Genomic DNA, 27,683 nt, shown 5'->3' with positions numbered 1-27,683 from the left:
TCTTTTGCAAAACCCCCACGTTTCCTGCGTTAAACCTCAGCTCACACGCAGAATGCTCAACTTTTCATTTCACGCTGTACAACTAAAACCCAAATTAGCCACTTTTCATGTATTTTAACCGCAAGCAGTCACTTGCATGTGCTGTATCACTTACTATTTTCAGAGGAAAGCTAATAAGCTAACACGTTAAAAGCCTTCTCTGAGGTCAACGCGCGAGCAACTGTTTGACTTTTTGTTATGACTGTTTTAAACCTTGTGATTTACTTCAGAGAAAGAGGAAGTTGTCTTCACACTCACAACAGTTGTTTGTTTCTGACGAAGGGGCTTATCCAGTGTCAAGCTGAATCATCTCATTAGCTTCACTGTGATTAGGACTCCACTTTAGCTGATTGACTTCTGCAGCCCTGTGGAAACGGTTAAGTGGATGCAAATACAAGGGAATATTCTGTGTGTGCGTGGTGGCTCTAATTTGAGGCCTTCGACATATGACATTTGGCACGGCAATCACCCTCTTAGTGTTATTGAGACATCATGGTCTGTCAGCTATTTGTTGAGGCCCACGTTGTTTTATTGTTGCTGATGGTGAGGGGGACTGATGAGGACTAATAATGTCAGATATGTGGACAGAGGCAGAGAGGAATGGACATGAGGAGGATAGATGGCAGACAGTTAGAGCAAAGGGATGATGAGTGAGTCCAAACCACACTGATGTATTTTTGTTTTTGTTTTTATGGTGCCTGTCTGTCCTTAAGACTTGTTTTCCTCCAAAAATAAGAAAACATTTCAGCTTCGCTCGCTTGTCTCTCCTCTCTCCCCTTCCTCCTCCTCATCCTCTCTCTGTGTGACTCATACAGAGTGTTGCCCCTGCCGCTGAGCAAAAATAGCCTGTCTCTCATTGCAGTCGAACGTATACCTCCTCTGAACTTAGGAGAATATTCACAGCAACCAACAGCTCAGAAAATGCTATCACAATTGCACATTACAGTAGCTCGCTGCAGGTTTCTAAATTGCAAGTGACTGTGACGCCACTTTCTAATTACCAGCTTGTATCAAAGGTTTTTAATTTGTATCTGCTCTCGGATCAGTCAAAAGCCATTATTCAGAACAGCTTTTTGGGTTTCCAGGTTGTGAAAATCTTTTTGGCTGTGGAGTTGATAATAAAATCATTAGTGAAGGGTCAAAGGTTTCTCATCTTGTAATAAACCAGCTGCAAAAGCAAGTGAATCATTTGCGAGCGGTCCATCAAGTCCTCAGCTGTAACTGTTAATAAGTCTTTAAATTGGTCCTGTGAAGTTTCCTTGTTTATATTCATGCATTGTGTGAATCCTTGCAGTGTGTTGAATGCATTTCCGTCCCCATAAAACACGTACAAAGTGTATATCTTTAAATATTTTGAAACCTGCATTGTTTACATTCATCACTGTGTCCCAAAACCATACTATAATCTAATTGCCATGGCATACTGTTTTTGCAGTAGACAGGAATAGTGAGAGGAAGGTAGGGTTATATAAGTGTACGCTTCTTCCTACTCCTTTTCGAGCATGTCTGTTGATGTTTTGTTTGTTTTGTTTTTATTTGTTGTTTTGCTCGAAATAAAGTCAGTCATTCATTCAAGTTTGTGCGACGTGGCCAGAGAAAAAAGAGAAAGGACTGTAGCATTTGCTTTTACTCAAGAGATAGAAAACCTACAACTACCAGTCCACAAGCGGCACCACCAGCATTCCCCTTAGAGGATCTGGTGGTTTGCATTAATAATGCTGGCGTTAGCGAAAATGAAAAAATTAACCTTGACGGCTAATTGCAGTGAGAAAGACGGACACACAGCTCACCTCGATGAATTAGCCTGTTCCGTATGGTACAACCAGGTAAATGTCCCCCACAACACGAAAACACCCACCTGAACAATTTTAAGATTTCATAACAAAATACACAATGCAAAAATCCTGACACCAGATCCCCATGTTCGGTGACTACCTTTATGGCTGCCTTGGAGAACAGTTAAATGAAAATGTGGACGTCGGGACAGCTGAGGAGCTCTCGTGATCTTCACGGGGAAGAGAGCGAGAATGACTGGCAGGATGCTGCAGGCATTTATAAAGGGGATGATGATTGGTGACAGACGTGGTGTTATTGGAGCTTCCATGATCGGTCAGGCTTGAAGGCGCTTCCCGTAGTAAGATACTGAGCGAGGTTTGAAAGAGAACCTGCAACTACCAGAATGCACTGCGCTGCACCGGACCAAAATACAAAATGTTGGTGGGTGACGTAATACGAGCTTGGTGGTTTTTCCACAAGAAACATTACAGCAGCCAGCTAGTGACAAATGATCTCAAATTGCAGTAAAACAGTAAGCTAAAATATGTTTCCGAAAACATTCTGGGTGAGAAACAGGCAACACAGCAACCGAATCTTGGTATATATTTGATCAGCGTGGATTTTGACAGACAAAGATACATCGCACTCTCTCAATCCGCTTCTATACTCTTTGTGTCCGTGATGGCTGGCATACAAAATGTGGAAGTGCGATCTGCAGTTTTAAGAACAGCCCATGAGCCAGCGGAAAGAGCTGGGAGTTGAGCAGGGAAGTTGACCATACTTCATTTACACACATTATGCACACTGTAATGATGCAAAGCTGGTTAAAAAACAGCAAAGTATCCCTTTAATTTTTTTTACCATAACAAGAAATTATGTAATACGTGCAACTTTAGACATCTATCAATCTATGTCGTTGAACGCCCCTTCAAGTTAAAACTTTGAAGTAGAGAGCAAAATAATTTCCTTTTTTTTTATGTATAATTTTTCTCCTCCAGTTCCTTTGTGCAGTGAATTGTGGAATTAGCAGCACCATTAAAATAAAATTAAGCATGTTTAGTATGCAGCCTGTCTGGTTTTGAGTATGCTTCAGTCATTTTTCTATATACAGAAAACCTGTTATAAATCAGTATGCAGTATGGATTCAGGACATGCCTCATGTTTTCCTTGCTGGAGAAACACAGACACCTGTTAAACCTTTAGATGCATCATAGCTCTTTATTATTTCATATCATAAGCGCATTCATCCTCCTCAGGTGACTTTTATCTTTTATCACCTTCTCAGCCTTTCAATTAGATTCACATTACTCATTATCTGCTGTCATTTGTCACCTGGCTTCAAATAACTAAATCACTGTGAGTTATCATGTCCCAGAGTCAGTCAGGTCACGGGTCTAACACGCCTAACAAGTCTGACACGTAAACAAATGCATTTAATGTAGGGCAGATGCCCAAGACACAGGATGTTTTCATACTCAAATCTTAAACCACAGCATCTCATGGGTTTCCCCTCTGCTTCAGTGTGACAGAATGATTTAAAAATGTTAATGCACTTTATTTGTTAGGCATCTCACATGGTCATTTATGGTTGTTACATGTCTGTGAGGGTTTTACAGCTGAATCTGCGTCATCGGTTAATTTTAGAGTGTGAGGTTTTTATTGTTTTTGGTCCAGAACAAGAGGTGCTTTATTTAGCCTCTGTGAAGAAGTGTGAAGTATTTGTTTTTCAGTCTTTAATAACAGTGTTTTGGACTCTTGCAGGTTTGCTGGTCGGAACCCTGGATGTCGTCTTGGACTCCAGCGCTCGGATGGCCCCGTATAGGATCCTGTACCAGACTCCTGACTCTTTAGTTTACTGGATCATTGCTCATGGTATGTGCACTTTAGCTCTTCACTCTAAATGCATGTACTTAATCTAACCTCAAGTCTACTTTGAAAATTCAGTTTGTTCATTTTCAACATTTCAGGTGCTTTTATCTGCACCCACAGATGTGTGTTACTCCAGTATAGACCCCTCTGGGTTTCTAACCCCTGCACATCCCTCCCCCAGCTACCACACAGCACATCATGCTCAGACATCCTGCCTTTTCCCATGTTAGCTGCTGAATGCCAAGCATTACATCATGCCCCGGTGGTTTTAAAGGGCAGGATTACAGGATCGGGTGCAGGGATCGATGCTCAAATATGAATGGATATTGTGGGGTTTTTTTTCGGCTGATCACTTGAAGGAGTTTCATTATGATTTCATGTCATCAGCTGGTGTCTCTCACAATAATGTAATCTGCATATTCTATGTATACAAAGCTTTACTTGGTATCTCCAGCGAGAGACCGTCTGTGGCAGTAAATCATGCTAAGCAGCAGCCACACTCCAGCCTGATTAGAGGCAGCAATCTTTTGTTTAATCACTTTCAGTCTGTCATTGAATATGAAATCATCCGAGCTTCATGTTGGGGAACAGATTTTACGCTTCCAACATAAAACCAGGGCTTCAACTAACAGTTATTTTCATTATCAGTTATTTTGCTGATTATTTTCTTCTGTTTAGTCTACAACTGTAAGAGTAGTGCAATTTCCTGAAGCCCAAGTTGCTTGTTAGCCGAAAACCTACATGGTATTAGTCTACTGTCAGAAAGGACAAAGAAAATAATAACATTTGAGATGCTTGAGCCAGTGATTCTCGTCGTGCTTTATTTGCATATACGTGGGAGTTCAGAAATGCAACCCACAAACTTTGGGAATGCATAGAAGTGAATCAGGATGCTGCTTGATAAGATTGTGATGTTAGGATCAAACGGCTGTACTTATATGTGGTGTCGAACACTTTTAAAACACTGGCAAAGATGATTTTGTTCAGTGCTATCGTGCATTTAATTCAGCTGTTTCCTTTTTAAATGTGTACATGAAATGAATACTATTTGAGTTCACTATCTCTCTGAAATGGAGGCCTACTGAAGACTAGCCTGGCACTGAAATGGCAATTGCTCCCCACCTCTCCTCCCTCCCCTCTCCTCCCCTCCCAGTCCTTAATTCCTCAGCCCAGAGATTGGAGAGTGGAGCAGTCTGGCAGACGTTGCTAATTCAGTGAATGTGCACTCACTGAAAGGCTGTTTGCAGCAGTGCTGAAGGATAATGGTCCACAGTGGCAGCCATTACTGTGATCTGCCTCCTGCAGCCAAAAAAATCAGTTTTGACCTCACTGATCACGGATAACAGTAACAAAACGGTCATTATGGTGTTGCTGTTTAGACGTGGAAGATATGCATTTCATTCGACTTGCACTGATGCATTTGCAAGCTGTAGCACGTCCTCTAGTTAAAGAGGATCTCCCAACTCACTGTTTAAGAATACACCAGTAATGCCTCACTAGATCATGACTGTACTGTCAGTTATGTCTGAAATATTACACTGTCATGTTCCTCCTGTGAGCCCAGCAACTGAGTGCTCTGACTTTCCCTCCTCTCTCCTCTGCAGGAACCTCCCGCAAAGAGATCACAGAGCACTGGGAGTGGCTGGAACATAACCTGCTGCAGACTCTCTCCATCTTTGAGAATGAGAATGACATTACCACCTTTGTTAAAGGAAAAGTTCAGGTAACTGCTCACTCTGTTACATCAGAAATGTAGTTTGATGTCTGGATTTTAAATGCAAAGATGTCCTGTGTAAAATAGTGAGGTGATTGTTTTTGATTATAGATGGAAATGACGGATGTTGTTATGCAATGTTTTATTTGTTGCTCACAGAGTGTAGATCATTTACAGATGGTGGATCCAAAAATAAACTGATAGCTCCTCAGTGCATTTCATTTAGCAGAGCAACTTTGGCGTTGTCTGTTGAACGCCACAGAGCAGAACAAGTTATGTACTGTACATACTGTATATAGACATAAACATGTCCAAGTGATTGTGTTCTGCATGATTAAGAGCAGAGCAGTGACTTTTTTTAACTCAATGACATGCTGAATTTACTATAACACAAACATCAACAGAATAGAGGAAATTAATTCTATAAATTAAAAAACAATAGAGATGGCTGAGCTAGCATCTAGCAGCTAACTGTGCTAACTCCATAAACATTGCACAACAGTGCTGACAAAGCTAACTGTGTTAACAAAGGGGAAACCAGAGGGTGGGCGCTATGCTTTTGTGATGACGCAATATGAGCGCAGTGCAAAACAGTGACCGTGAGCTAGCCAATGGGATACGCACATGCATTAACGTGCACATGCCAGCTTACCACCTTTTGAAATAGTTTGAAGATAGTAAGAATTATTATAGAAACTAAAAACTCACTGACCAAAAAAAGTTCTACATCGAAATACTTTTATCTGACAGTTATTTATTATTACAAAGCTCATATTGTAACAGAAAAATAAAAATGTATATTTAACAATGCAATTATTTTTAATGGAATTTTATTTTGGTAATTTACTTTTTATTGGTATTCAACATTAAACCTAAACTGTATGTGTACGTCAGATGTTCATGTTTGTCACAGATCCCAGTGGGCTTTCCAGAGGCACATATACAGAGCAAAAGAATTACAAAGAAAAATAAAAAATAAAAACCAAAAATCACAAGGGAAAACTATGAACGGTTAGGGAGTGATCTTTTCCTTAAAATATACTCAGTGATTTGTAAAAACAAAATCAGGCCTGTGGGGTTTTACATAGTTGACTCATCTTTCCCTTTGTGCAACAAATTGTTCTATTTTATTTGTAATGGGATTTTAAAGAAACACTAAAAGAAAAAGACAGAAAAGAGATGAAAAAAAGCACTGTGACATTATACATATTAATACAGACCTTTACGATTTTGAAAATGGAACAGAAAAGGTTGTCAACGTTAGAAAACTCTTTGTTTTTAGTGGTTTGCTTCAGCTGCTTGAGTTTAAGATGTGCCATAACATTGTCCTGCAAACGTTTATGAGATGATGTCTTTGTCGATTTGTAGACAATCGGACAAAGCAAGTGTAGACCAAGCCACAAAATTTTCATCAACTCCTGAGAAAAGTTTTGCGAGTTTACTGCTGGAAAGATGGCGCCTACGACTTACTTAAAACTGAAGTAGCCCATGCTCGATACATACATAACAATTTGATTCAAAACATCGATCACATTGACAGCTGCTGTTCCTCAAGTTACAATCCCATTGTTTAATCCCCAAGCTCATTACCTCATTCTGTCTCTTTCCATCTCGCCTCAGGGCATCATTGCGGAGTACAACAAGAACCACGACGTCAAAGAGGACGACGACACAGATAAGTTCAAGGAGGCCAGCGCCAAGTTTCGTAAGCTGTTCGGGATGCCGGAGGAGGAGAAGCTGGTCAACTATTACTCCTGCAGCTACTGGAAGGGCAAGGTGCCACGACAGGGATGGCTTTACCTCAGCATCAACCACCTCTGCTTCTACTCCTACTTACTAGGAAAAGAAGGTTGGATATAGAGGCTTTCATATTCTCAGCACGCACAGTCAATCACTATCAATCAATATCCTGGGCTACACTTCAGAGGCACAGTATATATGATTCATTTATTTCCAGTATTTTACATATTGCTATAGTCTTAAGGTAAAGATCAGATTATCCAGTCGTCCTTGGTTTTTCTTGCAGCCATTCCATGTGTTTTTTGTTTTTTTACTAGCAGACAAAAGCGTTTTAAAAAGCCATTCATCCTGTGTCAGCTCATCTGAGATTCTGCCCAGGCATAAATTATCTTTTTAGCGACCTTGCCAACATGATTTCTTATACAATGCATGGTTTTGTCCCTTAGAACCTTTTTGTGTAATGTGTATTAACTTTAGAGTCACAGAATGTAAGTGGTCCTCGTCTGACTAACCCAAATATCATTCCAGTCTTCCTGAGCTTTCCTTTTGCCTGATTCTCTGTCTCATTCTTGTGATATGGACTGTTAAATCATTTTGATTTGGAGTTTGTTATCCTCTGTGAATATCTAAAGGCATTATCATGTTAGGTACGATTGATTTGAGTACAAATGTCTCCCCCCCTCCACTCCTGTGCCACTCAGATTTCACATCAGTAATGTTGTTTTGTACCCAATTACACTTGCGTCACTATCCATGTGACATTTTTTGTGCTACAATGTGGAAAAGGGCACCATAGTTGGACACTGCTGCCCCGGGGGCTGCCATCAGTCGGGACCGGTGGAGCAGCAAGACAAAGCTCCTGACTAGACGAGTAGGCACTCTTGTCAGGCGTGGAGCTTTCGGCCTCCTTCTGGAGCTCTGGCTGCAGGTTACAGGCTGCAGTGAAGCCAGTTTTGGTTCAGTCCATGACAGGCTGCACCGTGGTCTGATATAGAGGTGTCACTATTTAACTGAGACTGTTTCATAACTGGCTAAAAACTCATTGTGGCCAAGTTAAATAAAGTACTTTAGTGTTTTGGTACAGTTGGTGCTCACACCTGATGTATACTGTACTGGACTACACGTTTACCGTACTTGAGACAGCCTTTTGAAGTGGGGTTGGGCACAGATCAGTGCACCATGCTAGAGTACGGTACACAGTGTTCACACGAATGAAAAGAACTGGACTTGGGGGTCAGGTGTACTCTGATCCAGGCCTGGGTGCATGCTTTTCAAAGTTAAACCTTTTCCAAGTCTTAAACCTTATTCTTAGGTCTATGTTTGTCCATTGGTTTGTCTTACATTTTCATTATATACTAATGTCTCTCCTTTTAATGTCTTTTTGTGGTTGTCAGCCAAGCTGGTGGTGCGTTGGGCAGATATCACTCAGCTGGAGAAGAGCGCCACCCTCCTGCTGCCCGACGCGATTAAGGTGAGCACCCGCATCAACGAGCACGTCTTCTCCGTCTTCCTCAACATCAACGAGACCTTTAAGCTGGCCGAGCAGCTGGCCAACATCGCCATGCGTCAGCTCCTGGACAACAAAGGCTTTGAGCAGGACCGTTCGCTTCCCAAGCTCAAGAAGAAGTCACCCAAGAAGGTGTCGGCACTAAAGAGGTGAGCACGAGCTGATGCAGAGTGGGAATGTTATTGCTCATCAATAATAAATGCTGTGTAGGCATTAGGCATCGGGCATTAGGCGTCGATTGATTATTAATGTGTTATGGTTTGTACAGCAGTTGGTTATCCAGACACTTGACGAAAGAGGATGAAAAAAATAATGTTAAGTAATAGTTTTGCTTTTACTGCAAAAGCATGACTCACATGTTAAGAAACAGAAGAGTATTGTGCTTTTGAACTCTAGTAGATCTCCACAAGCCCTTAAGAATGGCCTCAAGATCCCATTTTTGCTTTGTCAACACATTAATTGTAAGCATGATTTGTTTTAACTGCAGTTTGGGGTTGTGTGATGGTTTCTCTTGCATAACACTTCACTGTTTGTACACAGATACTTCATTGTGTGTGTCCAAAATTGTGTAACATCAGGAAATAAACTATCCACTGGACTGTTATTGTCAATGTAAAAGGCCGACTCTCGTTCAAAATAATAGCCTACCTCTACAGTAAACCACAAGCACTGTATAGTTTTTTGGTATATCACATTTTTACCTTATAAGCGCTATGATGTATGTCACACTAAGCTGCTGACATACATCATATACTTATAAGAATCTGTCATCTAATATGATGCCACATTTCCATCCTATAGGGACTTGGATGCGAGAGCTAAGAGTGAGCGTTACCGGGCGCTCTTTCGTCTGCCCAAAGATGAAAAACTGGATGGACACACAGACTGCACCCTCTGGACCCCCTTTAACAAGATGCACATCCTGGGACAGATGTTTGTGTCCACCAACTACATCTGCTTCACCAGTAAGGAAGAGACGCTGTGCAGCCTCATCATCCCGCTACGAGAGGTGAGTTGTTCTGTCTAAATTACTTACTTTACTTTACTACGTTACTTTATTGAATGAGATTGTGAATGCTCCCCGTCGTCTTTCCAGGTGACCATTGTGGAGAAGGCAGACAGCTCCAACGTGCTGCCCAGCCCACTCTCCATCAGCACCAAGAACCGTATGACTTTCCTGTTTGCTAACCTGAAGGACCGAGACTTCCTGGTCCAGAGGATTTCTGACTTCCTGCAGCAGACCACCTCCAAGATCTACCTAGAGAGGGAGCTCACTGGCAGCCTGAACAGCTCAGACGACGAGGTAAAAAATAGTTTCTTTGAGTAAATACAAGATCTATAAAATAAGTGAGTGACTATGAACAGTGGTGGTGACTGCGTACATTTAAAAGCACCAAAGCTTGAATGTGATGTGTGCCCCCCCAGGTTTACTCCCAGCCTGGATCCCTGCTCTCCAGCAGCCCACAGCACAGTCTGGGCTCAGAAAGCGAGCGTACATTCAACCTGAACGACAGCAGCGTGCCCACAGCCACACAAGCCCTGATGACCATGTACCGCCGCCGCTCACCTGAGGAGTTCAATCCCAAGCTGGTGAGTTGTATGAGCTTTTTTCTAATACAATTAAAAGCATTTCATCTTTTCAAGCGTAGTGTGGCACGTCATAACACCTTATTTAATAATACTCTGATTCATTCTGCCTCCATTTAAAGCTCTTTTGTAGCACTGGACTCCAGTTTATTTGAGCATTGTACATTTTGTGCTTGCCTTTCCATAATTGCCATTTTCACATAATTACACTGCATGGATATAAAGCTGCATGGAGGATTACTGCTAACGGCAACACAGCAAGATTATATTTCTTGTGTAAGACTGTATAAATAAAGCAAGACCTGTTCTGAAGTTTAATACAATGGGACTGTGACCCTGCGTTATAGAATATTACAGCATTATTGCTATGTGGAGTGTGCAAGAAATCAATCTAACCGCTGCTGTGGAGTCGTCGAAGCAGAACTCTGAATGGAAAAAAAGATTACAGTGATTGTACTCGAGCTACTGCATCTTACTGTTTTCCCTCTTTGCTAAGGCGAAGGAGTTCCTGAAGGAGCAGGCGTGGAAGAACCACTTTGCAGAGTACGGACAGGGGGTGTGTATGTACCGCACCGAGAAGACGAAGGAGCTGGTCCTAAAGGGCATTCCTGAGAGCATGAGAGGAGACCTGTGGCTACTCTTCTCTGGTGAGCAAATGTACAGAGAGTCCCAAATATACTGAGAACACAGACACAGCTGTGACACACTGTGCATACAGACATGTGAACGATTTAGTCATACACCTGAGGAGACCACACCCTGCGTACTACGTGCTCACACTCGATCAAAACACCACATGACACATTCTTTACACAGGTGACGTTCATCCACAGACTAATGACTAATAAACAGTATGAGAACAAGATGAAAGTTTTCAGTAGCCACTGTGAGACACAATACTACTACTACAGTAAAACCTCTTCCTGTGTAGCAGTGTGTACAAACACGCGGTTAAGGTTAGTTTACCATTTTATTCATGACACAGTGTTCATGAGCATTCAGGTTACTTAAGACTGAAAATGATTTGCAAACATGTAGTGGCAGCTCTAGCCTATGTAGTGCCTCAGGCAGGATCTGAAAATGAGCATAAGCTTTTATTTTGAAAGATTTTTAGACCCCTAAAGAGGTAAAGTTTATAGTTTTTCAGAATAAAAAAGCAAAAAAAAGGAGAAGAAAAATATTTTGTGTAACAGAAATAGTTTCCATCGTCTGGGGAAGTTCAGATATTTTAGGGACTCCTTTGGGAGACACCTGACCCGCAGGTTAAGAACCACCGGGGTTAGGGAGCCAAAAGAAGAGTGCAAGAAACCCAAAGATAAACATGCAGCAGTATATTTGCAATTCTGTTTTCATACTGAACTGCTAAAAACTGTTATAATATACAGCATGTATATGCACAAAGTTACTGTAGAGACCAACTCAGGCTACAACTGAAAATGTGTTCAGATCATTAGTATCTGTTGACTAGAGGCACTTTAAATTAGTTGATTTAAAATGTTGTATTCAGTTGTTTGAGTAAATCTGGTTTGGAGATTTGCATGAAGTAAAAAAACATCCGTGGGTGCTTGAACGCAGTTTTAAACCTAGCCTCTAAACATCAGCTGTAAGAAAACTTTCCATTGCCTGCAGACTCGACAGAGCACCAGTAGCTTGTGACTGTCATACTTTAAAAACACAATCCACATTCAGGTATGCACCAGCTCCAGTCTTTCCTGTGTACACTCACAGTCATGCAGCAGCTTGTGCTCATCCTCACCTGAGCAGAGCAGGTTACAAACAGCTCCTCCCTCTTTCCCCAGTGACCCACTTATGGCTCGCTATGCTGTTGTCATAGCTGCATTGTTTTCACCTTTAGTAACCTTTACCTGCTCCTTCTGAAATGAGTTTTACCCACGCTGAAGTCCTAAAGAGAAATATTTACTGTGTTTATTTAAAACTTTCAGGTGTTGGCCTAATTCATGTCTTGTTTTAGAACAGAGGGTGCAAAAACCAGTTTGGTGAGATATAAAAAGCACGTTAACTATGTGGATAACTGTGCTGAGAGAACCTGGAGCATGGACTGATGGGAGAAAGTTCCTCCACGTTTTACTGCAAAGTTATTCACATAACTTAAGTACAGTTAACCAGCTAACAGGTCTGAAATACCAGTACCGTTAGTGTTACAGGTCATGTACTTTATATTTTCCCTCAGTCATTTTGCATTTTTTAACATTACAGCATTTTTATGTTTAAAAATTCAAACTTTATGGTTTCAATCCTTTCTATACATCAGAGGATGCTCTGTTTGAAACCTGAGCAAAATGGCTTGATTTCATTAAGAAACATGGGAAGAGGGCAATGAGCAATGGAAAAAGAAACAGCCCCCCAAATTAGCAAGAAATTGGTAAAAAGAGAAAATTAAAAATAAGAAAATTAGTAAAAAATAAATAAGAAAGAAAGTTAAACGAAGGATAAACGAAGGAAATTTTCCTTGTTGCATAATTTTAAAATGTAATACTTTTAATTACAAGTATAGTTGTACATTTTTTATTCTTTTTGTCTTTTATTTTTATTTTATTTTTGTGGGACATTTCTTACCAAGTTGCTCATTGCCTTTTTTCAATGTCTTTGAAAGAAATCACACCAATTAGCTCAGGGTTTAAAGGTTTAAATACATGTCAAAGGTGTCTGAAAGCAGCACAAGAAGATGCCAAATCAAGACAACCTTGATGTGACAACAAGGACTGCAAAGCAACTTTTGAGGGAGCCAGAGGAGTCGACTGTTTCTCCTTGTAGCTGTCAGGCTGCAGACAGTGTGCAGGGTATAAGAGTGTGATGTGCACATTGATAAGATGCTGGAATACATAATGAAATGATGTAACATGACTGAAACTCCGATAAAGATCAGTTCAAGGTTTGGTGTTTAACATGATGTACTGTAATGTACTGTAAACTGTATAAGCAGATCTACTTTACTTACCATGTGTAGACGTTATCAGAAATAGTTACAGCAGTTGTTTCCTTTTTTGGTGAGATGTCTTTATAAATTGAGTTTTTTTTTAACATCACCAGCACAATCCTACACCTATATATTAATGAGTGTATGATGTTTTATTGTTTTATTACTTGTGCAAAAGTTGCTTATCTTTGCATATCTTTGTGTACTTCTGCTGGTGTGACACTTAAATTCCCCCTTCAATAAAGCTGATTTGATATTATAGGTTTAAATATTTAATGACAGCTTTGGATGAAATCAACCCCATCACACAGACTGTTTTTTTTTCCTTTGTTTACCTAATGGTGGTAAATACATGTATTGGACAGATAACACATACAAAAAGGCAACAATAGATGTACAGATGTTACTGATTTAAAAAACATAAAAGTATGCAGATAGATAACAGGTGATCTTGTGTTTTCCACAGGAGCGATCAACGAGATGGCCACCCACCCCGGCTACTACGAAGACCTGGTAGAGAAGTCGATGGGCAAATACAACCTGGCAACAGAGGAGATCGAGAGGGACCTGCACCGCTCTCTCCCCGAGCACCCGGCCTTTCAGAATGAGATGGGCATCGCTGCCCTCCGCAGGGTCCTCACAGCCTATGCGTTCAGAAACCCCAACATCGGATACTGTCAGGTACACACAGCCTTGTTTTGATTTTGACACAGACTGACAGAAACCCTGCAGTCCTTGACACTACTTGAATTTTTATTCTTCTCTGCCTCAACACCGAAGGCTATGAATATTGTGACATCTGTGCTGCTGCTCTATGCCAAAGAAGAGGAGGCTTTTTGGCTGCTCGTGGCGCTCTGTGAGAGGATGCTGCCTGACTACTACAACACTAGGGTCGTAGGTCAGTACGTGCTTCTGTCTATTAGGGTGTTTGATTGAAAAATATATATGAGTTTAACGTCCTCTTCTTTTTACCGCGTCTTCCCCAGGTGCCCTGGTGGATCAGGGGGTGTTTGAGGAGCTGGCCCGCGAGTATGTTCCTCAGCTGTACGACTGCATGCAGGACCTCGGTGTCATCTCCACTATCTCACTCTCCTGGTTCCTCACCCTCTTCCTGTCTGTCATGCCGTTCGAGAGTGCAGTGGTGGTGGTGGACTGCTTCTTCTACGACGGCATCAAGGTCATCTTTCAGCTGGCGCTATCCGTGCTGCACGCTAACATCCACCAGCTGCTGGGCTGCAAGGATGACGGAGAGGCCATGACCGTACTGGGAAGGTAAAACAGACGTAATGTCCAGATTCTGGATATTTAGGGTGTCTTTCATTAATGCCTCAGGAGTCACTGTGGAAACACAAATATTACCCTACATCATTTGTGTGTTGTAGATATTTGGACAGTGTGACCAATAAGGACAGCACCCTCCCTCCCATCCCCCACCTGCACTCCTTACTGACAGACAATGGAGAACCCCATCCAGAGGTCGACATCTTCAAGCTGGTCCGCAGCTCCTACGAGGTATTTAACCTAATGTGTGTGTGTGTGTGTGTGTAAAACTGTGTCCTCCTCTGTGTTTGGTGTTGAGACATGCGGGGGAAAAGCACAAATCTGCTGTGTTTTAAGTGCTTCCTAATCGAATTGAGTCATTCATCTCCTTCCTCAAGAAGGCTGGAATGTTACTGCTTTCAATAAAATGCAGTATGTTTTCAGTTTATATGATTTGAACTGTAATTTATTTTACTTTAAATGTATCTCGCTGAAAAGCCCAGCTGTCTCCTCACAATCTCACAGCTGTCTCCAGCTGTCCTGGTTGTTTCCACTGTGATAACAGACTTTGCATAACATCACAGCTGGATTGACCCATTTTCATCTCTCTTTGTTCTTCTCCTTTTGTGTCAGAAATTCGGTTCAATCCGTGCAGATGTGATCGAACAGATGCGTTTCAAACAGAGACTGAGGGTCATCCAGACCATTGAAGATACAACTAAACGCAACGTGGTAAGGACGCACCGACTCTATTTACGACAATGTTCTCGCTCAACCCTGTCGTGCAGACAGCAGAATAGTAATCAGGCGACTCACCAATTTAAAGTCTTAGTCTTGCATTCTAGTCACTGGTAGATGCTCTCTCTTCATGCTTAATAATATTCTCTATGTTCTATTTTTACTTAATGTAATTATGTTGTGTTTAAGGTCAGGACTATTGTAACAGAGACTGCCTTCAGTATTGACGAGTTGGAGGAGCTCTATGTTCTCTTCAAGGTGAGTTGCATCTTACATATTCATGTTGTGGGACTCTGCACCTTCTGCCGCCACACTAAAGGTGAGATACAGGCAGGAAATCCAACCCTCTTTTAATCTTTACAGAGAAAATAAATCATAGCCTGTGAATCCTTACATTAGCACTCCAGCCATCTTCCTTGACAACAGTGGTTCCAAACCAGGGGTCCAGAGTCCTGGTCTTAATCATGTGTAAAAGCCCAAAATCTTTTCAGATGGAGGTCCCTGAAGTAACATCTTATCACTTTAAGAGTGAAATGCTTCCGAACATGCAGTCAAAGTGTGTTTCACAAACGTGACAATGAAACTATGCTAAAATTTATTGTTTCATGACATTTATCTTTAAAATCTACCTATTTATGTATGCTTGTGGTTTTTTTTTAAAGTTTATATTTAAATGGGATTGATTTGCATATGATACCACAGTCCTCACGCCTCTCCTCCTCTCCTCAGGCTGAGCACCTGACCAGCTGCTACTGGGGCGGCAGCAGCAACCCCACGGAGCGTCACGACCCCAGCCTGCCCTACCTGGAGCAGTACCGCATTGACGTGGAGCAGTTCAAAGGCCTGTTCAATCTTCTGTTCCCCTGGGCCAACGGATCCCACTCAGACCCCCTGGCTTTGCGCTTCTTCCGTCTCCTCGACCAAAATGGAGATGCTCTCATCAATTTTCGGGAGTTTATTAATGGCCTTGGTAAGTACAGTATGATTGGGCATGTGTCCTTGTAAATATTCTTCGGTAGTAATGGTTTGTATCATAGCTGCTCAGCTGACAAATTGATGCTGTAATGATTGAAGCAGTTCAGACATGTCCGTAATCTGAAGCTTGTTGATGTGTTTTAGGCGTCCTCTATCACGGGGACCTCACTGAGAAGCTGAAGCTCCTCTACAAGATGCACGTCATACCTGGTGAGTGCATCAGTTCAGTTCACTGATCTCAGAAAGTCGACTTTAGGAAACTACAGAAAATATGTTTTATCAGTGGAGCAGGATTATTAGCTGCACAGAAAAGAGGTGTCATATAATGACAGAGAAAGGTTGACAGAATTTTGTCACAAGCCCATTTAATTTTCTGAAATTGTGTTTTCCCAGAAGTCACTCATGAACAGGAAGAGCCTGACTCTGCCTTTGAGGCCACGCAGTATTTCTTTGAAGACATCACTCCAGAAACGTCCATCGGTAAGATCAACTTACTTTGTCATCCAATTTGTGTTGCTTTGATTACATCCTTTCCTTAAGCACAATGACATAACCATATATCAACATGAGCACTGTATGTCCCAACACTTTGACAGGGTGTCCCAATTTTTTTAGCCCTCTTATTAACATAACATTTTATAACCACTTTACCCCACCCAGAACCATGTAACTCAAGATAAAAGACATCCAGCAGGTGACAGATAAAAAGAGAAATTGTATAGTAAAAAGATAAATCAAACAAAAGTACATGAAAACAAAAAAACTCACAATGACACATGATCACTTATTTTGTCAAAGAGATTTCCCCCTAAGTCATTTGTTGGCCTGTTTTCTTGACAATTTGCACGAGTGAAATCTGTTTTTGTGGTTATAGCATCTCATGTGATTTGCAGGGAAAATTGTGGTTGTATTAACCTTGAAACCGCAGACGGAGCATGCAGCCTGCATTGTGCACACTGACAGTGTGCTGAAAGGCACTGAAATGTGTACACAAATTACATTATGTGTGTAAGGCTTAGGGCTGCAGGAGCACCCTGTGCTTAATATGCAGAAGACAAAGAAACTGCCTCAAACACCTTTGTTCATCTGAAAGCTGTTGTTTGGATAATTAAATTTTTATAAGGCACTGATGATGATACACTGTTACACGACACCCTGTCCTGGGTGTAGAGAAGTATAGTAGGACTCTGTGTATATACTGTATGATCAAGAACCTGCAGTATGTAGTGTGGAAGTAAGAAAATAAAATATCCAGGTTATTCCTGCAACTGTAGAAGTGATAATAGGTGCAACTTCTAATCTATGGTTAGTCCTGTGGCTAATCTTGGTGGCTAACCACTGACAACAGTTCTTTTACAAAGTAACTCACCTTTAGTTTAGTAAATACTGCTTTGTTACAGTATTTTGTTCTATGTTACATTTATTTAACTAGTGTTAAATTAGCATTTTCTAAAATGTCCCTGCAGAGTGCTGTAACTTAGAGGTACGATCAGGTTATCCCATCTGAGGTTCAACAGATGGTGTGTTCCACATGTTTTATTTCCTCTCCCAGTGGCTCCACAAACTGTAATTAGCATACTGTTAGTTTATCACAACCAACACTGGTTCTGGTCTGGTGTTGGAAGTTGCGGCCATAATTCATGCAAAAAACATCTGCAAAAAACTGTTGCTGATGTTCTATCAGACTGTTGTGGCAAGCGCCCTTTTCTATGCAGTGGTGTGCTGTGGAGGCAGCATCAAGAAGAGGGACGCCTCACGACTAGATAGTGAGGAAAGCGGGCTCTGTTGTGGGTACTGAGCTGGACAGCCTGACATCCATGGCAGAGAGACGGGCGCTGAGCAGGCTCCTGTCAGTCATAGACAATCCACTGCACAGTACCATCCACAAGCAAATGAGCAGTTTCAGTGACGGGCTACGATCACAGTCCTGCTCCACTAACAGACTGAGGAAGTCGTTCCTCCCCTACGCCATGCGGCTCTTTAACTCCAGCCGGAGAGTCTGTGTTCTACGTTATTACACACTGCACACCGTGCTCTTTAAGACATTTGTTTATTAGCAGTATTTACTGCATGCCTTTTTTAAAGTGTTATTTTTCTGATCTTTTTATCTTAAATCTGTGGATACTGCTGGAAGATGTGAATTTCCCTCGGGATGAATAAAGTATCTAGGCAACAGCAAATGTTGACATTTAAGAATCTGGAACCGGCAAATGTTGACATTTTTGTTTCAAAATTGACTGGAATGATTAATCTATTATCAAAGTAGTTGTCAATTTAACTTCCTTTCAATTGACTAATTGTTGCAGCATTATTTGGAGTAATGGATAATTTGACTACTTTAAGTTAACAAATGATGTTTGATCCTCTCTTCTCAGGTCACGACTCAAAGTGCAGAGGTGAACGGGATGATGGATTCGTCAGAGTTACATTTAAGACTGAAAAAGGTGAGCAGCATAGTCAGTTATTGGAAACAACATATATATAAATGCAGAATATAATAATAATAATAATAATAATAATAATAATAATAATACATTTAATTTGTATAGCGCTTTTCAATGACCCAAAGACGCTTACATAGTAACACAAAAGGGGTAGTGACAAATGGGGGAACAAGCAGAAGACAACATAGTGAACAAAAGAAATGATGGGATGTAACACAGGTGGTATAGGAACAGTCAGTGGGGTGGAGGTGGTTAGGGGTAGGGGAGGTCGAAGGCTTGGGAGAAGAGGTAGGTTTTCAGGCGGGATTTGAATATGGGAAGTGAGGGAGAGTGGCGAACAGGTTGGGGGAGGGAGTTCCATAGTCGGGTGGGTGAAGATCTTTGAAAGTGAGGAGAAGGATTTTAAAGTTGATGCGTTGTTTGATGGGGAGCCGATGGAGGGAGTGGAGAACGGGAGTGATGTGTTCACGGGACCGGGTGTGGGTAAGGAGGCGGGCCGCAGAGTTTTGAACCATTAGGAGTCTATGGAGGGAATGGGAGGTGATGCCAGTGAGGAGGGAGTTGCAATAGTCGAGGCGGGAGGAGATGAAGGCGTGGATGAGGGATTCCGCAGCAGGGGGAGAGAGGTAGTGTCTGATTTTGGCGATGCGGCAGAGGTGGAAGTAGGAGGTCTTGACGATGGAGCTGACATGGTGATATATATATATATATATATATATATATATGTATATATATATATATATATATATATATATATATATATATATATATGAAGATTTGTGTTTACTGTACCAGGGGAAAAATTATGATCAGCTCTATGCTTATATCATAAAGTCAGACACTGGTTACATCTTCATGCTTTTTTAAAACCAAAATAGGAGTTTGTGCCTGAGATACTCTGATATGTTAGTAACACGTTGTGTACATGTTACAGTGAAGAAACTGAACACTCCTGAATATCGCCATTACCTGAAACTGTGGAACCAGGAGACAAAACCTAAACTAGAAAACACAAAAGACCTCCCCAAGCTGAATCAGGTAAGACTTCACCCTCTGTCTTTGGTTTTATATCAAGATTCAATAATTTATTACCATATCATTCAAAGTCATTTTGGAAAATTGCCTCAACAACAAAACATATTATCACAAGGAGTGTCGACAAAAACACACACACACACACACACACACACACACAACAGTGCAACCATATGGCTCATGCCCGTAATGTGACAAGTCAAAGTGCATGTGCTTGTTGATATAACCGGTTAAGCATTTAGGAATGCTTCAGGGAAATCGCTATTAGCGTAGTCAATGTGACATCACACGATCGCTGCCAGCTTTGTTTGCGGTAAAGGGGGTGTGTATTCTCTGTCAGGTCTCTGGTCTCTAGACTCTAAAGTCCTAAGTGAGCATCGGTTTTTCATCCTTTCTGTTTAATTTCATAGCCTTGAGATCATTTTGATTGGAGAATAATGATGCCAACATGGTGTTTAATTATTTTGAAGCCCAAGATATTAGAGAAAACCTTTAATCATGCCTGAGGTTGTTTTACGTAATACCACTACATCTCACTAGCTTAAAGAAGTAATTAAAGTACAGCTACTTTGAACTGGCCAAGGCTGAGCTTTTAATGACCACCAATAAAAGACCAAACACAGGCTCAGAGTGTCACTATTATACCATTATTATATGAGTTGTTAGTAGGACATTCGTTAATTATTCCCACTGGTTGTGAAATTGGTAGAGCAGACATAAGTGTGATTTGACTCGGGGGACCAGGGCCTGTTTGGCTGACACCCCCAACGATGTTTACATGGGCCCTCTTGATGGCTGCAAACCAGTTTTTTATTTGATTCCTAAACTGCTGTGATGTCAAACATGTACAGCCAGTCACCCAGCAGCTCTTCAGCATTATGACATGTTTATGTCACAAAGAAAACTACCTTAATTTGCAGTTTTTTTCCGAGCAGTTCTCTGCACTGTGACTAATCTTTCCCCCGCACCGTAGTCACATAGCAACTACAGTGGCTTTCCATTAAGTTACTGGTGCTGTAGTGTTGGGGAACGTAATTGAAATGTACAGCAGGCATCAGCTGTAACGCACAAACCGGAATGTCCTCGGGCAGATATCTTTTCTCCATCCCTGTAGATCATCGTCAATCCCACAGTATAGTAGCCTAACCACACTTTGAGGTACTGCCATGCTACCTGCAGACGTCACTATCATGGTCAAATATCTGTATGCTTCCCCCTGGCATGCCACACACCTGACTGCAACTACCCTTTCTGTATAAATGCAGTCCCAGAATTGATTACTGCCACCAAGAGTACAGAAAGTGTATTACACTAAAAATAAATACACAGGCAAACAAATGGATAAATGGATTTTACGGCAACAGCAGGCCACAAGTTGACTTCAAAAATTGTGCATAAGAAACAGACGAGTCACATTGGGGTATAACTGATCTCTTATGTTTCTTTTCCAGAGCCAGTTTATCGAGCTTTGCAAGACCCTCTACAGCATGTTCAGCGAGGACGTTGCAGAGCAGGAGCTCTATCACGCCACAGCGACAGTCACCAGTCTGCTGCTGGAGATGGGAGAGGTGGGAAAGCTCTTCTCCTCCACTGGCAGAAAGGACCACAACATGGAGAATAAATCAGAGCCGAGCCTGTGTACAAGAGATGCCACAGATCCCAAAACCACCCAGGAGGCCGTGCTCGATGGCGTGTTCCAGCAGCGGGGCCAGGGCGACGGCTTTGCTTCTGCAGGTCTGGAGACCAAGCCAAGCCCTTGTGAGGAGGGGAAAGGGGACGAAGGGAGCGAGCAGCTGCCACCTATGCAAGACATCAAGCTGGAGGACTCGTCTCCCAAAGACACAGGCATGTCGTCCGCCATGCTTATCTCGGATGATGAAACTAAAGATGACACTTCGATGTCGTCTTACTCGGTGCTCAGCGCAGGCTCCCACGAGCTGGATGAGAAGCTGCAGTGCGAGGACATTGCAGACGACACAGTGCTGGTGCGCAGCGACAGCGGCCCCAGCGGTGAAAGAGGTAACCAGCCCCACGGTGGTGGACCCCATGACAGAGGGCTGCCTCACAGCACAAGCATTGATAAAGACTGGGCCATCACGTTTGAGCAGTTCCTGGCCTCGGTGCTCACTGAGCAGGCCCTGGTGCATTATTTTGAGAAGCCAGTGGAGGTGGCTGCTCGTATAACTAATGCCAAGAATGTGCGGAAAGTTGGGCGCCCCTCGCTGTCGACAAGTGACTATGAGATCTCACTATCTGGCTAAAGATTTCACACACAGACTTTTTAAAAGGGAAATGTGATCATCAGTCATTGTGTATAAATGTCTCGCTGAGTTTTAGAGGACAATGAAGGTCAGTGTATGTGTATGATAGCTGAATGAATGTGACCAAAAACTGCTCTTAGCGACAAATTTTACCAGATGTGAAAGACTTTTATTATAACAATCACCAGATTCTGTCCAGCTGAGAGAGAATTGGACGTTAATATTAGGGTTTGCTCAGATGAAATCAGTGTGTACATGTACTGTAGTAGCTGTTCTTTATAAAGATATTATGCATAGGTGTTAATATTGTAATCTCTAGTACTAGGCGATGTAGATGTAAATGTCCACAGAAACATTACAGTTCCAAACTGGGATAATGATAGTCTACGTACGATCACCTAACAAACTATCGCTTCCTTACTTTACAATTCCATTTGCTGTTAATCACAAAACGTTTTTGATTTCTTCATCGAATGACAATACAGATAGAAAACGAAGCTGTGAAAATTCAACGATGAATGAATTTTCATGTACATATTATTATGTCACTTTGGCTTTCCACACACACCCACACATAGACACACACCTACGACTTCCTATACCTACACTCACTAAAATAATATTCCCAATAACTGCCGTTTCCCCCGCTATTTATTGGTAATCGCAATCTTTTTTTTTTTTTTTTTTTTTTTTTTGGACTCAAAAGAAAACACACCTGATGGCTGAGGAATCAACGTGTCCTAAGAAACGATGATTACACTACTGTTGAATGAAGGACCTGCACTTTCTGTACGTTTACAACATAATGTGATCCACTAATATATTATGGCCTTTTTTTCTTAACATGTTTTAACCTTTTTGCTCTGTACATTTTTACATTGCTGTTTTTTTATGTGAATATTTTTTTTTTATTATTATTTTAAATGTCCAGGTATTATTACTCTGGATTCTGATGCATTGTGTATCACTCCATCTAATTAAAGTAACAGTACGATTGATTCGAAGCTGCACAGAACAGTGCCTCAAGCCTTTTTTATTGACTTCATCAGACTGAGTGCTACCATGTGACATAAAACACCGAGTGTTGCTGCCATCTGGTGTTAGATCTTATGTCCTACCATTCATTTATTTACTTAAGACATCAATTTTAGTTGTGAAATATGATTCACAGATGCAGAAATTGTATTACCATTTTTTTGTTTTTGAACTAGTTTAAGCTGTTATTCACAGATATTTCACATTATTTAAATAACTGACACTGACTAGTGTGACTCTAGTAAAGTAAAATGTTACTAAGTACATTTTGAAGCTATTTGAACTGTACTATTTTTATTTTCATGTTAGTTTTCACTCATATTCCACTAAATTTCAGGAGAAGGGAAACATACTATTCTTCTCAACTGCATTTATTTGACAGCTAAAGTTAGTTTTTAATTTGCAGATTAAGATTGTATATACAAAACATAAGATCAGTTTCCAAAAGATAATGTATTTTGTATACAGCAGTAGGAGAACTACTCAGATTGTAACACTAGCAATAGCACAGTGTAGAAATAGTCCTTTTTAGAATTTAGAATTCCATTTAGAATTTAACTTCAGTACAAAAAGTATAGGGACACGTGCAAAAGTATTGGCATCAAACTATACTTAAAGGTCTAGTGTGTAGGATTTAGTGGCATCTAGTGGTGAGGTTGCAGATTGCAATCAACTGAAACTTCTCCCGTGTGCCAAGCATGTAGGAGAACCGCGGTGGCCAACGCAAAATGTGAATGGCCCTGTCTAAAGCCACTGTTTGGTTTGTCCATTCTGGGCTACTGTAGAACAACATGGTAGACTACGTAAAGAGGACCTACTCTGTATGTAGCCATTAAAAGGCTTGTTCTAAGGTAACGAAACAACCATTCTTATTTTCATACTTATTGATTAATTTTCATTTCCATTTCTGTTGAAATATTCCCATAAATCCTACACACTGAACCTTGAAAGTTAACAAAGGCACTCAGCAATATGGCCCATCTCAGAGTAACATGTTACTAGAGCATAATCATTTTTGTATTAAAGCAGTTGTGCGGAACTTTACGTTTTTGTTGATTATAGCACCCCCTTTGGTCGAAGAGGTATGACACCCACAGCCTGGTGGTGTAAAATTCCGACTGCAGCCGGCATTTGGCTTCATTCGTATCTCGACTGCAACCGGCAATTAACGCATGCATTTGTTTTGGAGAGCAAGAGGAAAATCATGAATGTTCTGGTGTAGCTCTGAATTTCTTATAAACTGAGGACAACTGCCTGCTGTATATTTATGTTCATGGTCACAGTCACAGATAATTTTGTGGTGTTTGTTGTAACGTTACTAGACAAAAGCGGTTCACATCAGCTAACGTTACATTTAGCTTGCTTATAACTTCCATGTCGTCATATATTGAAGTGAAACAGCGTCTAACAAGTTGCGGTATATTCTCTAAATAAAAACAAAAATTACATACCTGTCGATTAGGAAAAGGGCCAACTCGGGATCAGTTTTAAAACCTTTCAAATTCTCAGCTCTCTCCACTTGGTGAATACCCGACCGAGGTTTACACACATTTGGGCTCGAGCCTTATCACTGTCTTGTTTAGCCTTCTTCTGTTCTTTTTCTTTTAGATGGTGTTCCTTCTTTATCCGCCATGACATCGAAAGTACAACCAAGTCCTTAAAGATACATCTGGTAAAACTGTTATGTGTTCAGCAATGCCCGTTGCATACCGCTTACTCGAAGAACACTCTCTGTAAACATGGCTCTTTGTTCTTCTGTGGTTTCATGGTTGCGGGCCGCTGCGGGCGTGCAGACTTACTTCCACCTCCAGGTGCCGTATTCTGGTTTGCTGACTTCCGCTGTGTCTGACCCGACCGAGGCTGCGCTAAATAGCCATATAGAGAAAGGCTTTTTTTGTCACTGTTGTGTTCAAATAAATATGCGGATCTTCAAGGGGAGGTGACACGAACTAGGGACAGTTTTATAAATGGTAAAAAGTCCTGCACAGCTGCTTTAATGTAAACATTACTTTGAGGGTCCAGTGTGAAGGATTTAGGGAGATCTACTGGCAGAAACTGAATATTTAAAACTACATTTTTGTTAGTGTTTAACCACCTGAAACTAATAGTCATCATGTTTTCGTTACCTTAGAATGAGCGGTTTATATTTACATATGGAGCAGGTCCTCTTCAACAGAGTCCGCCATGTTTCTACAGTAGCCCAGAACAGACAAACAAATATTGGCTCCAAATAGGGCCAGCCACATTTTTAAATTATTTAAAGGCCACTGTAGCTTCTCAGACTGGAGGATATTCAGGTGGTTGCAATCTGAAACCTCAGTGCAAAGAGCTACTAAATCGTGCACACTGGTCCTTTAATGTTGCAGCGTGTGGAGTTAATGCTAATTACTGTGTATACTGTTGGGTAGCTTGTGAATTTACCCCCAATGAACCAGTTGAGTTTTACCTTATCTTAGAATTTATTCCTTGATTATATTTTGTGTCATTAATCTGACTCTACAAAGTAACTAAAGTTATCAAATAAAATCACTGGAATGAAAAGTACAATGTTTGAGATGCAGTTAAGTAGAAGTATAAAGTAGCAGAAAATTAAAAATAAAGTACCTCAACATTGTACTTAAGTACAGTGCTTGAGTAAGTGTACAATGTACTTAGTTACTTTGCACCACTGGGTATTGATTAAATCAGCTGCAACATTAAAATGGTGCTCACATGTTCATGTATTAGTAACCATAATCTAATCTTATAGTACTCACAGGGACCATTTTGTTGCTGTGATGCCCCTCCCACTGTCTTGGACAATGTTCCAGCCAGCCTCATCAGAAAGTTGGCTGACATGGGAGGGCTGTTACCTTGATTAGGCTCATCTGGGCTTCCAGGCTATAAAAGCTGCCTCTTCTGTTCACTCGGTCTCTCCCCTCCTTCAGCTGACATCCACCGAGCAGCTTTGGTTTTTTTTACACCTTCAGTACCTCCACAGCACACCTGACACTCACCCATGCATGGCTTTCGTAACTGACTTTGCTGACCAACACACTCCATTGATTATTTAAGTTAATTTTAGTTTAATAAATTTGTCTTGTTTTAAGTAAACCTTTTGTGTGGACTCCCTTCTTGTCACATTCACTGAGCCAGTTGGTGACAAATGGGGGCTTGTCCGATCCATAGGCTAAGGTGAGGCTAAAGATTGCCTTAGTGTAACACATTAGGCTTGATTTGTTAAAGGGCCAGTGTGTAAAATGGGTTGAAAACAGTGACATCAGTGGTCAAATTCTAGATTGCAGGGCTCACTCGCTCACCCCTCCCGTCGGGTAAATGACGGTGGCCTCGTAGGGACAAAAAGCCTTGCGTACGAGTTTTTCAGGAGTAGGTCTATCTAGTGATGAGGTGAATATTTATTTAAAAATCTAAACCATGCTACGATATTGTAATGAATCCCTCATGAGCAGGAGACCAGAGGAGCGTTCAGGAAAAAGGCCAGTTTATTTGAGCACTCCAAAAACTCCAGTAACACTCCAGGGGGTAAAAGACTCCGTCCCAAACTCTGACTCTTCTAGCGTAACACACACACTTCATACACACATACTCGTTTACCATACCGAGTGGGGACCCCCCTCCCCTCTCTGCTCCATCAATCTCCAGCCCGCACACTGACTGACAGCATAGCCTGTAAACAGAGCTCAGCTCTTTATTTAGCCTAGCAATATCTCCGGACTATAGTAGCTGCAATGGACGACTTTGAACGTGATTTTGAAGAGTTTCTTGTAGCGGACACAGACCCAGAGCCATACCTGTTTGAGCCGGAGCATACAGATGAGGAACTCCATGTGTTTGATGCTGAGCAGGTGAGAAGAGAGGCTGAATGCACAGAATGGGATTCGGTGCTACTGCTACCATCGCTGGGGAGATATATCATCAGGAGGAAAAGTGCAGCAGAGAGTGCATCACAAGGAGTGAAGTTGCATCTTCTTTTCCTCGCAGATGTCGGTTCGGGTTCATTCTATATTATATTCATTATATATATATATATATATATATATATATATATATGAAAGCATAATTATAAGGCTACGAAAACCAAACGAATTTTATTTTATAGCGATTATACACTTGTATAAACATATTAATGGGTAGAAGATTCAGATTCAGACTGACAATAAACCATGCCAAATATTACACACTGGCCCTTTAAATATGATCAATCTGGTTTGTGACTCTTGTAGTTTGTGAATGCTAAATTGAGGTTAAGCACTTTTGAGGAGTACACTTTAAAGTGTTTGGTTTGTGACATTGCATAATGAGTACTTTTACCTTTTTAAAAAAAAATTTAAACAAATGTTAATAACTCTCATATTTTAGTTAAAGGGCCAGTGTGTAATATTTGGCATGATTTATTGTCAATCTGAATCTGAATCTGAATATTCTACCCATTAATATGTTTATACAAGTGTATAATCGCTATAAAATAAAATTTGTTTGGTTTTCGTAGCCTTATAATTATGCTTTTATATATATATATAGCAAGGGCCTTGCTTTAGAGGGGTCGCCATCTTGCGCCGCCATGTATGTACGGCAGACTGAGCGGACAATCCAGCCAGCCAGAGAACGCGTTTCGCGTGTATAAATAAACCAACGAAGACAGCGGGAGGAAGGAAGAAGGAGGAGGAAACAGCAGAGTGTTAGTAGTTCATCATAGAAAGTAGTGAAAGGTTTTTTTAGTTATAAAGTTTGCGAATGGACCACACTTACCACGCAACAGGAGAGA

At 41.2% G+C, this 27,683-nt stretch overlaps 1 protein-coding gene across 1 annotated transcript in view; it reads left to right on the top strand.

Annotated features, from left to right (window-relative positions):
- tbc1d9 (TBC1 domain family, member 9 (with GRAM domain)) overlaps window positions 1-22,578 on the top strand; it is a 30,092-nt gene extending 7,514 nt beyond the window's left edge. Inside the window, exons 2-21 of the mRNA XM_049571547.1 lie at window positions 3,577-3,687; window positions 5,289-5,407; window positions 7,019-7,247; window positions 8,533-8,794; window positions 9,447-9,654; window positions 9,742-9,948; window positions 10,071-10,235; window positions 10,729-10,879; window positions 13,637-13,851; window positions 13,951-14,068; window positions 14,157-14,442; window positions 14,553-14,682; window positions 15,064-15,162; window positions 15,358-15,426; window positions 15,898-16,138; window positions 16,288-16,353; window positions 16,537-16,623; window positions 18,519-18,587; window positions 19,522-19,625; window positions 21,074-22,578. Coding sequence (XP_049427504.1) covers window positions 3,577-3,687; window positions 5,289-5,407; window positions 7,019-7,247; window positions 8,533-8,794; window positions 9,447-9,654; window positions 9,742-9,948; window positions 10,071-10,235; window positions 10,729-10,879; window positions 13,637-13,851; window positions 13,951-14,068; window positions 14,157-14,442; window positions 14,553-14,682; window positions 15,064-15,162; window positions 15,358-15,426; window positions 15,898-16,138; window positions 16,288-16,353; window positions 16,537-16,623; window positions 18,519-18,587; window positions 19,522-19,625; window positions 21,074-21,883 — 3,746 coding nt within the window. The 3' untranslated portion in view covers window positions 21,884-22,578. The remainder of the gene's footprint in view (window positions 1-3,576; window positions 3,688-5,288; window positions 5,408-7,018; window positions 7,248-8,532; window positions 8,795-9,446; window positions 9,655-9,741; window positions 9,949-10,070; window positions 10,236-10,728; window positions 10,880-13,636; window positions 13,852-13,950; window positions 14,069-14,156; window positions 14,443-14,552; window positions 14,683-15,063; window positions 15,163-15,357; window positions 15,427-15,897; window positions 16,139-16,287; window positions 16,354-16,536; window positions 16,624-18,518; window positions 18,588-19,521; window positions 19,626-21,073) is intronic.
- The last annotated feature ends 5,105 nt before the right edge of the window (window positions 22,579-27,683 follow it).

The sequence above is a fragment of the Epinephelus fuscoguttatus genome, linkage group LG3, assembly GCF_011397635.1.
Source record: "Epinephelus fuscoguttatus linkage group LG3, E.fuscoguttatus.final_Chr_v1".
Classification (NCBI taxonomy): domain Eukaryota; kingdom Metazoa; phylum Chordata; class Actinopteri; order Perciformes; family Serranidae; genus Epinephelus; species Epinephelus fuscoguttatus.
The sequence above is the reverse complement of the archived record's forward strand: the minus strand, read 5'-3'. Positions and strand labels throughout refer to the sequence as shown.